At 39.3% G+C, this 11,512-nt stretch overlaps 1 protein-coding gene across 20 annotated transcripts in view; it reads right to left on the bottom strand.

The window, feature by feature from the left end:
- Positions 1 to 360: 360 nt before the first annotated feature.
- Positions 361 to 11,512, bottom strand: part of CNTNAP2 (contactin associated protein 2) — a 1,168,055-nt gene continuing 1,156,903 nt past the window's right edge. For all 20 annotated transcript variants that reach the window (XM_083826978.1, XM_083826989.1, XM_083826993.1 and 17 more), the window contains 2 exons: positions 7,123 to 7,194; positions 361 to 5,975 (listed from right to left, as the gene is read on the bottom strand). In XM_083826978.1, the coding sequence (XP_083683104.1) occupies positions 5,776 to 5,975; positions 7,123 to 7,194 (272 nt within the window). In that variant the 3' untranslated portion in view covers positions 361 to 5,775. The remainder of the gene's footprint in view (positions 5,976 to 7,122; positions 7,195 to 11,512) is intronic.

Raw genomic sequence — 11,512 nt, 5'->3', positions numbered from 1 at the left:
GGAAAAGAAGGGGAATGGAAATATACCTGTAGAACGCATGACTCTTTCTCCTTCTAGAGGTTTCAACAGTCGGTACAAATGAACAGTCAAAACATGGTCACAAGGCATCACTGGACTTTGCCACAGTTATATTCTGCAAAGTAGGTTAAGGTCTCGGACAGGGTCAGGGCTTTGGAACAGCGGTTAAGGCAATTCATGCTGCAGAAAGAAACAGGTTAGAACAATCACAGCCCCTCTGACTCTGGTGGTTGTTGCTCTGGTGCTTCTTTGCCTAGATTTCACACTGTTATTCAACTGCACTTAATGTAGTTCTTTCATAAAATGCTTCTCATAAAAAAATAAAAAATAAAAAAAATAAAGCTTGTTAGGGTAGTTTATTAAATGAATCACACAAGTCTGTTGAGCTGGGCAAACATTTTTCTTGCTGACTTCAATAAAAGACTCACTTTCATAAAGGAAAGGACAGAGTTGTGGTAGGAAAGGAAGGCAAACAACCCACACCCAGTCATTTTTAGTGTGTAGCTCTTGTGAAGCTGGCACTGCCACTGAATCTGCAATAACAAACATGAGCAGAAATGGTGACAGACTGCTTGCTGCTATCTGCAAAGCATTCAGAAATGGAAAAAAATCAGAAAGGTAGTCATTTTGACTCCATCAAAACTCTATGCTCAGACTCTCAGTCCACTTCAACAGGTACAGATTTACACTGCTCAGTATTAAGTGTAGATTTAGATTAGATATAGGGAAATTACGTATTTTATAGAAATTTATTTTATTAGTGGTGAGGCACCGGCACAGGTTGCCCAGAGGAACTGTGGATGCCCCATCCCAGGAAGTGTTTTAGGCTGGGATGGATGGGGAATTTGAGCCATCTGGTCTAGTAGGAGGTGTCCCTGCCCATGGCATGGGGGTTGGAACTAGATGGTCTTTAAGGGCCCTTCCAACCCAAACCCTGCCGTGATTCTATGATTCTCACCCATAACACACAATCAAGGCTGACTGACACAGGAGGAGCATGCATGCATTTTAGTAATTCTTCCCTGGTTTTCATTTTTTCTCTTTTTATGTACAACTGCATACTGAAGTCCCTTTTTTCACGTACTTTGTGTCTTTCTTACAAGGCCTCTCCAACTTCCGTCTTTTCGAACTGATTTCCTGGTACTAGAGAAGGAAAAATGTAGACAATGATCAGAACATACAAAGCCCAAAGAAGAAGTTGTTAGGGTAATTAAAACTATTTAGAATTGCTTTCTTTTTTTCTTTTTTTTATTTACCAATCCGATTTCTAATAGAACTTCAGTTAAAAGGAAAGACATTCACAGAAGATATTAGGCGTACATACATGTTGTCCTTCGTTCATTCTAATTTACATGCTGTTGCTTTTAGAAGGCAAGGTTTCTGTTTCATATCTCTAGGATGGACAATGAAATCTGATTAACAGAATCTAGATTCCGCTTTTTAAAGATGACAACCTTTCAGAGTCACCATGCTCACTGGAATGTGAAATAATTTAAGGGAGAAACCAAATTAAAAGCTATTGCTTGTCAAACCGAGATAGCTTCCTATTTCAACAGATATCCCAGTGATTAGATGCATCTGTCATTAAAGGACACTGTTTTAATTAAAATGTAATTATTTACTAGACTCTTTTATACTGAATTCTTATTACAATAAACTTGTACATATGCACCACTGCTCTGGCAGTCATAGTAAAATATTTATAATAACCATCCTTTTGTATACATCATGCTAGCTAGAGCACGATGTTAAAATACTGCCATATCTTTGAAGTGGTAACTGCTACAAGAGATATAAAAGGTATAGGTAAGGTTTAAGAGAAGAAAAATACAATGCAGAAAAGTTCCAGTACCAATTAAAGACGCATATTCTTATTTAATACACCTGAATTTTCTATCAGTAAGTATGGAATAAGCAGTGTGTGAAAGACTTGATTCAAAACCAACAGATTGGATTGCAGATTTCCCCTTGAGGCTGGGTTGACATCGAGATTAGTTTTTCACCATTTTGGCTCTTTGGAGCTCTACAACTCGTTTCCTAGTGGTCTGCATGTGTTGTGAATGAATATCCAAATATTGCTAACACAGAGACTCCTGGTCTCCAGCCCAGTCTTGCTCTCCCAACATGTGGTAGCAGTTTTACCATTAGTTCCAGGGGAATCACAACAAGCCTGCTATAAACACAACTGGGACACTGTAGTTCCCCAACCAGTGCAAGAGGTTACATTTTCCTGTGCAGTTCAGATAGGTAATACAGCTAAAAGCAGGTGATACCAGACTGCTTTTTTTAATATTCTCTGGGGGAAAGTACAGATTTTTATAAAAGCAGGGTCCACTCTACTCATCAGATTTTCCCACAACAGGCATTTGGATAGTATCTGTCAAATAATATGGATTTTTGGCACAAATAAGAATAGGTGAAATAAACTATGGACGTTGTTGCAACCTCCAATAATAGGCCCACAGAGGAAAAACTCCTCGGAATAGATTTGGTGCTAGCAGAAATATACAAGGTACTTTTCTGAGCCTGCTCCTGCTTCATTCCTAGGCAGCTTAATGGCCAGTGCCTATAATTAAGCATACAACATTCTCAAAACATTAAAAACAAAGCCAGAAGCCAGGAATTCACCTACAGTCATGAAAAGCCTACACAGAGATCAGCTGCTAGTCTAAAATATCATGTATAAGATCCAGTATAAGAGGAAGGAAGGATTCTAATAATTAATTCAAAGAGTTTCTAGAGTTATGAAAGTGATGGTATCAGGAAAATTGCAACAAGATCAAAGACTGTCAACATTTTAACACAGAGTTACCGGGCTTCGCATAAAGAGGTCCACAGTGTCGAGTCAATGGAGAGATGCTGATGCTTGCAACCTAATTTAAGAACTGTAAATCCTGTCTTTCAAGTTCAAGACACGAATTTACAACTATTGCACGTGCAAAGGTCAAAGGTTGTTTTCCAGACATTTCTGCTTGCAGGGTTGTAAGAGATTAGCTAGTAATCTTTCAGAAAGTCAGTGAATAGATGTCAGAACCTATTACCATAATCCAACAACAGTCCCTATCTTAGCCAAGGACTTGGTTAGGCACAGAGACCAAGCCATATTTCCCCTCTAGTACCATGCTGAGGTATTTGGCAAATTTGCACTGTGGCTGGTAAGTCTCTCTCTCCCACATCCTCTAGCATCAGAGGATTCCAGTCTCTTAGGATACATGAGTTTGATCCCCCTTCCCTGACATTAAATTCAGATTAGTAAGTAGCTTTTTTTTTGCTGCAAGCCAAATTCCAACCTATGCAAATGATGCTATATTCACTTCTCTTGATAACTTGAAGTTGAGGCATGGATGTTTTTCAGAGTGGACCAAAATCAAAATATATAAAATCGTACAAAAAAGAGAACATCTTTCTAGTCATAGATAGACATCTGTGCAGCATAGAACAACCAAAGTATTTTGCTGAATAGTTAGTGGTGCAAGATAGATCTATCCCAAGCTGATATTCTCCAAAGGGGTGGAGACTTATCTTACATCCATAAGAAAAAATGAACAGTCACTCATCCACTTAATTAAGCACAAGAGAGGGAGATACTGATCCTGGAGGCAAGGCAAAAGGCTGTAGAGCACAAGAGTGACAGAAGTGGCTTTCACGTCTACCTGAACCCCTCTGCCATACAATGTTACCTGAGAAACAGTTTTGCTTGAAACTGGCAACTTTTTGTATGGTAATTCCAAATCCATAAACAGAAGAAATAAATGGCTTTGATTTGGTCAAAAGAACATTGACATATGTTCAACGAATCTAGCAGAGGACTTTATGCTACCACCCTTATACAAAACTATCTGGCCCTGTGTGTGTCTGTCTGAAAAACTGTGCTTACAAACTTCTTGTCAGGTAAGGCTCCAACATCTTCCTCCCTCTCCATTATTATTATTTTTTCTTTATTTTAAAACATAAACTAAAATAATGAAAAATATAATTAAAAAGATAAGGGAATTAAAGATGCCAACACTGGTCAGTGTAGTAAATTTTAGATTTGGATCTGAAAAATAAATCTTTCTTGTAAAGAAAAATGGATTAAATCTGTGCATATTAAACCCAGCAATATTAAAGGTAAAGCAAATCTAAGACTGTCACAAGCTTAAATACTTCTAAAGGGAAACTCTTGTTGTTGCTTCTGTTCTTTTAGCACACAGAAAATGCCTTGCAATACATTCATTCATTTATTCTGTTCCGCTGCAAAAACTGCCCATTAAGACCCTAATTTTTTACCAAAACAGGCCATTGGAGAACCATGCACATATACAGAGGGCAAGCTAAAGCTACTTTATTGCCATCAAGGGATATTAGGTCTTCAGGCTGCCCCACTGCCTTTCCTGTAGCTGCTTGTCTGCTTCTCAGGTGCCAACAGCAACTTCCCCGGTCTGAGAGAGGACATGGGGTACAATGCTGCACTTGGCATTGTCCTTGCTGTTCTTGAAAATGCCTTACAAAGACAAGTAATAGTCCAGGAAAATCTACGTATTGAAAAGTAATTCCTCTGTAGGGCTGTGCGCTTTTCTCTCTGGGCAGAACTTTCAAGCTTTTGTCGCTTCACCTTCCTGCCTGTGTGAATTTTGCCAGCAGAGACTTTCTTCAGAAAGATACTAAAACAAGGGATTAAAAAAATTAATTGCTGTGCCAGAGCTGTAAAAAGTATCATGAAGTGATAGTGAAGTCCATGAGTTTAAACTAGAGCTGTACTAATGTTTCTGAGACAGCCTATAAAAAAGAAACAGAAGTAAACAACATCTGGCTCTAATTCCCTACTACAGTGCTTATGCTTAAGGACAGTATTTACCAGAACATCACAGGCAGAGCTGGGCTTAAACTGGCAGGTGCCTCTGATCATCAGTACCATAGCCAAAGATACAGGAACAGGCTTGGTCTACAGACTCGCATGGCACCATCCTTCCTCAGAGTCCAACAAAATAATAATAACCAAAAAAAAAAAAAAAAAGCTTCCTGTGCTTTATGATCATCCTCTCTGGTAGTAGTAGTAGTAGTCATAATAACAGTATTTTTACAAAGCTGATGAGAATTGTCCACAATCAACAAAGTGCCTGGGTTGAAAAAGATGGATCCTGCCAGGGTTGGCACAGGCTGACAACATTCTGAAAAACCAGCAAGTATAATTTGCATTAAGCATCCATGCTCACCCCTCTGTCCCACTCCCAGCGCTGAACCCCTGGTTCAACACCGCCGAAATGAACCATGATAAAGTGAAGGTGCAGGGCTGATGGCAGCCTGTGGGGAAGTGGCCAGCCATGAAGGAACACAATGCTGGGAACAAAGGTCTGCGACTTGTTCTCAGGACAGAACTACCCCCATTTTAAACAGCTTTTAAAAAATGTAAAAAAATGGCCCTGTTTCTTGTTCTTTAGAATGCCTCTAAACACATACAGAAAAAATAGTTATTACCGAAAATTTTAACCAATGCTGAAGCTGCAAAACTGCTCTTTGTTGTAGTTGTGAGAATACAGAAGGGGCAATTTGTTGTAAATAAATATTAAAAAGTATTTTTCTTAAATGCTTGCGATATTCTTTTTTTCCTGCAGTCTCAGTAGTTTTTCCTGTCACTTGCTCCTCCAGTTGTGCTGATCTTTTTACCATACATGTGCTCAAGCGTCCAACGCAGAGTGTTCTCTCCCCACTGCAAGAGTCATCCCAGTCCCACCCTGGCCCTGCTTGTATCCCACCCCAGGCCCCCTCCCTATGGGCTTAGATAAGCCATTCCTTCTTGCTTTCGTCGATGGTCTCCGTAAAGTTGGGGTCATTGTTCATGATGGCAGCGTCGGCACTCTCAGCTGACTCTGCCCCTTTGGCCTCGTTGGTGTGGTAGGTTCCCTTGTGGCGAAACATGTAGCGGATCAGGAACACCAAGGTGCAGAGGATGGTGAAGATCACCACAGCAATGACGCCTGAGCAAAGGAAGAAAGAAAAGATGACGCTAGAAAGGAGAATACCTACAGATTCTGATATAAAGAAAGAGTCTCACAGCTACTCTGAGCTGAACCTGGATCTGAGCTACCTCGGCAGATAAACGTCACCTCAGCTGCTTGGTTTCCACTACTCTAATATTTATGTAAAAATAAGTGTGAGGAGTCTGCTAGTAACTTTCACCCCATCATTTAGATTTTGACATTAATATCTAGTTACAGAGGCGAGCTTTGCTGACCATGAGGCAGAGGGTGCTGAGCGCTCCCAAAACATTGGGGTTTTGGGAAAAGAAACAAGAAATTCCATTAGACTGCACATACTACTACAATCAATGTTGCTTTACAAGACAAAAAAAAAAAAACAACACACCACCAGTCTGTCATTTTATATGCACCTAGAACTGACTGAAATATATTAGGGTGATCTTTAAAACATTTTTATATGCATTTGGAATTTGATGTACTAGCAAAGCTCTCCCTGGAGACTTAGGGCGCAACACTTTCATATGAACAGACAGGACAGAGAAAATTGTATGCGTTCGTAATATATTCAGGATCCTTACATCTGGAGAGAGCTCGGTAGACTGTCTTCAGCTGAATGATAATTCAAGAACCATTGTTAATGCTAATCCTGGCATTACTTAACATCACCTGGAAACCCATCACACTGAATGTGACTCCCAGGCACATAAATTATAGCAGAACCTGGCCCCTAAAAAACAGGGCAAAATCATGAGTGATTTTTGTCAAGAGTGTAACAAACAGTGTTTGGCATAGACTCACGTTGGATCTGCTATAAATGCAAAAGTGTTCTTGACATTTCATGGGAATTAATTACATAAGTAATTCCACAGTAGCTCTCCACATGCATGCTTTATATGTTGATTACAAATATGAATATTTTAATTTGGTTAAAACTGAATCTGAGGGGACAAACTAAGTAAGAACAGAACATTTCACTAGAATGAAGTACCTGAACAGAATTACATAAATGTCTATTTAACTTTGTTCGGATTTAATTTTCTCACATAGTCAATTCTTAGCAAATAGCTTGAATATGTTACCAACTGCAATTCAGCCTTCACAGTCATGCCGCAAAGTCACTTAGTAAAGAAGACATTTTTCCTACCTCCAATAATGGCAGAGTTTCTGTTAACTCCATCTCCTATAGCTTGACCGTTGTACGGGAAATCAGCACTGGCTGTAAATAGGAAATTAAAGATTAATGTTGTAATATCAGTGAAACTTTCCACAACAGTTCAGAAATACATCCAACATCTTTAGATACAATTTAAAGAAAAGGAAAACTGATCCCTATTTATCTAAAGAAATATGAAAGAAAAATCTTTCACTTATCTAATCCCTGATAGCTTTTTGCTTCCTCCTCTTCTTAAAGAAAATAAAAATAAAACAAAGGAGGTACCTTCAATAAGCACTGCTGCTAATACAGCAACTCATTTTGTTATTCTACTAACATCAATTCAAACAGTTTCTTTAGCACAAAAGCAATCAATAACCTTTCTTTCAAAAGTGTGTGATCACACACTGGTACGATGGTCTTGGTTTTAACCTTAAGAAAACATTACAGAGACTTTCCAAAGACAATCTCATCATTCAACCTGTCATCACATTTTTCTGAATAGTCAGACATAGCAACTAGATGCTGCCGTGACTATGTAAGCTAGGTGAGTGGTTGCAGTCATACCTTTCTTTGCCACAGGACTATGGTATTGATTTTGGAATAGAGAGAATGTCATTAAAAGTATTTAATAGAGACAGTTCAAATAATCAAAGACATGAGTTATTTCTTATGTCAGTATTTAAAATCCAGATGTGTTTTCCTTGTTTAATGGATTAGGTGATATTGTAATAAGTTGCTTTTACAGGCCAACGATGTATTCCCTATACTCAGAAAATGGCTAAGGGAATTCAACTGGATTTCTGTTAGCATGGAGTAAAAACCGTAATAAAGTTCCCTTTGTACTGCGAAGCAGCTGCACAAAAGAATGAATGGCTTCAGCTTGCCATGGGGCCTGTAAAGAGCTTTGGGGCTGGAGTTGTATGTATACTCAGGGGCAGAGTTGAACCAGCTGTGTGTGCAGCAGTTAGTGTTTGGCTGGTCGCCTGCGGGATACACAAGAGAACATTTCTCAGGACTCAGTGGAGGGGGCTTAGCCAGCAGTTTTTGTCAGTGGCACTTGTCCCTTCGACATTTGCTGGTACTCTAGGTTCTGAAAACAGCATTCCTGCACTTCTCAAAAACAACAACAACAGTCTAAAAATATAAGAGATAAATAAATATCTGATTCCATACCACTTTTCCTACAGAGACATCTTGGCACAGTATCCATAATATTATCCTTGCAGCAATGAAAGGGAAGGGCTGGCAGTGGGAAAATAAACCCTAACTTTAAACGTACTCCCTCAACCCATCACATAAAATCTGAAATCCAAATGACTCCATTTAGAAAAGTATAAAGTTTGCCAAATTGCTGCAGCCAGTAACAAGTCCCACCACTTCCTGCTGTGGTTTGAAGTTACTCTACCTTGTCCCTACAAAAGAAATCTTAGCAGCAGCAACGATCACAGTTCCCCTTTCCCTTACAACTGGGTAGTACCTTTTATCTTACTTTTAAAGGTTGTTTTAAGGGCAATGGCACTAGAGAAGTGTGAAGAAAGAGGAAGGTTGCTGGTTTATGGCAGCATGATCCCTCCTGAGCTGCCACATCACAACAGCTATGCTGCAAGGGAATCCTGGCAGATGGAGACCACAGTTTATGTTTAACAGTCACCGAAGTACACCACAGAATAATGGAGAACATGTAGCATGATGGAAAACTGCATCCTTGACCTTGTCTGAGAGCTGCTGCTAGGAGTGGCCCTGATAATACTTCCATCCAGGGCTGCGTTCCACTGCATCTAGTGATCATATATGTTCAGGAAGAGATGTATATTAGATTAACAAGATTTGACTTACTCGAAACATCTCTGACAAAGAGGAAATAGGAACACATGTCTGGGGTCAGGTGACAACCCATTTCCAAAAACGTTGACCATCAAATTGGATAATGTGTAGTATAAATTGTGCCCTGCTGCAACTGCCGGAGTACCAGGAAAGCTGTAGTAAAAACATGGGCTTAGAAATTCGTGTATCATTTTTAGAGCACCTATGTCAGTGCTAGCAGATATCACCATAATTCATGAATTCCCGTTCTGTTACTCTCGTGCTTGTGTGAGGTCTGATCTGATTTGATAGGAGTTTTTGGACTAAAAAAATACATCTAAAATCTCTGCCAAACATTGGGTTATAGAACAGCTTCTGCTGCAGCAGTGTCTCTACCAGTTTTTTTACTGAACTTATTCCTACAGATGGATACAGGAGGAAGAAAAGAACTCATTACTGTCTTCTTTTATAGCTGGAAGTTTCCTTGAAGTTCTTCTGAACAGCAGTAGCTTCTACAAAACAAGCGTTTAAGAACTGTAAAAGGGTAACTCCTGCCACAGCAATTTGGCAGAAGAGAACATACGAGGGCACATCTCTGATGCTTCAAGATGAGTTAACAAGAGAGTACTGTCTCCAACAGACACCAAGTGCAGGTATTTCAGATAGCAGTTACATCATTCAAAATGTGGTAATTTGTCTCTGACCTTAGTACAGTTAGGCTCCTCAACAATATTAAGTAACTTTGTCAAGAAGACAAATAATAAGCTTTCTTCTGAAATTCAGGAGCAAAATGAGTAAAGATGTCAGAACAGGCTGACAAGAGGGCGACAGTAATACTGATACTGGAAGAACAGAAGAATATAGAGTGCCATTCACAGGTTTTGAAGAGTAACTCCTAAGAGGTTTTAAAATGATTGGTCAGATGAAATGAATATCGTTATTAGTGACTCGTGTTGCATGAGAATCTAAATCACAGTGGTATAATAACTAGTTTGCATGGCTATAATATGCAGTTGAAGCACATGATGAGTTGCTAATGGACAAGTGTGTGCCTTCATTTCTCTATCACAGCTGGGAACACCTCTTTCTTGTTCAGATCTTCCATTATCACTGTGACGTTAATTTTAACTATATGTCTCAGCAAGACCTGTCTCACTGCCTGATACTTGCACCTCAACAGCTTCAAATCATGACTTGCCCAGAGCAAATAGGTGTCATGAAGCTGCAGTTACTCTATGTAGCTACCCTGAAAAGCCAAAGTAAGTTTCTTTCCCCTGGGGACAGCAAGTGAGTTGTGGATGTAATTTAATGTGGGTGTGGGGAGGACACTGCAGGAATTTTGGTTTACATACCGTGCAACCTAATTATTAGCTGAGGTCATGAATAGTGCTATTTCATTTTCCTTTTTTATCTGGTCTATAAAGGTAGCTTTGGAACAGCTGATTCCCAATTGGTTTGGGGACTGTACTGAAAAGGTCTCCTTGCCTTAGAAGCTTTTTCTGAATCCTCCCCAGGTTTTTCTGAGCAGCCAGGGTTTCATTTCCATGAATTAAAACATGAAGAACAAAGTTAAAAGCTTTTCAATCTGTGCTGGAAAACAGTTCTGTATTGGCCCAAGAGATGAATTGCCAGTTCTCTGAAATTCTCTGCTCCTCTGTGGCACAGAGCCAACACACCAAAAGATATTTTCCTAGAACCTACAGTTATTGTAAGGATGCACTGAACTACTGTACCAGGAAACGCTAAACTCATCTATGGCTTACTAATATTAATTTATCTGGTTCCCTTCCAGGATCCAAGCTGGATGATGCTGTTCTTTATACCCTGTCTTCCCACAGCAAGCCATTGGGTTTGCTTCATATAAGGTCATCCTGAAGCTAAATAATGTGAAAGGACACAGCATACCTTGCTATCTCTTTCTTTCATGGACTGCTGTTTATGAGGCCATAGTTTCAATAAACACAGAGTAAAAACTTATGTTTTGTACTTTTAAACTTTCTGTTACTAGTCTCAGGGTAAACAGCACTTAAAAGGATGATTAAGGGTTGACTGCAGGCAAAATCCATGTTTTGGCCATCACTGTAGTGAAATTTGAAATTCTGGTTCACCACAAAAATGTGGCACAAGAAGTGGTATCATCCTGCATGCTCAGCATGGCTGCTGCCACAGCCAGCTGCAATACAGAAGCACTCACTGAATTTAAAGGGGAGATGTGACTGGATGAACAGACCATAAATAGGATTGGACATTCAAGATGATAGATGTGGTTGATTCAACAAAGTGAATGATAATTTAGCTTCATTATAGTAGCTGAGAATTTGCATCTATAATTTTCAGAGTAAGTTTATTTTTTTTTACAATAGATCCCACGTAAAAGCCTTTTGCAAATTCACAAAATTGAAATGCAAAATAATTTTTCTTAAAGTAGAAAAGTGGTCCAGAAAGTGGGTTTGGGTAGGGAAATCAGCAAATGGCTATTCAGTAAGAGGAAAAATAGAAAAAAAAAGCTATGTGGAGAATTTTCAGCTAGAGAACAGCACCGAAGGCCTAAAAACGAACCAATAATGAAGTTTAA

The sequence above is a fragment of the Anser anser genome, assembly GCF_964211835.1.
Source record: "Anser anser genome assembly, chromosome: 2".
Classification (NCBI taxonomy): domain Eukaryota; kingdom Metazoa; phylum Chordata; class Aves; order Anseriformes; family Anatidae; genus Anser; species Anser anser.
This window is presented reverse-complemented; position numbering and strand designations above follow the sequence as displayed.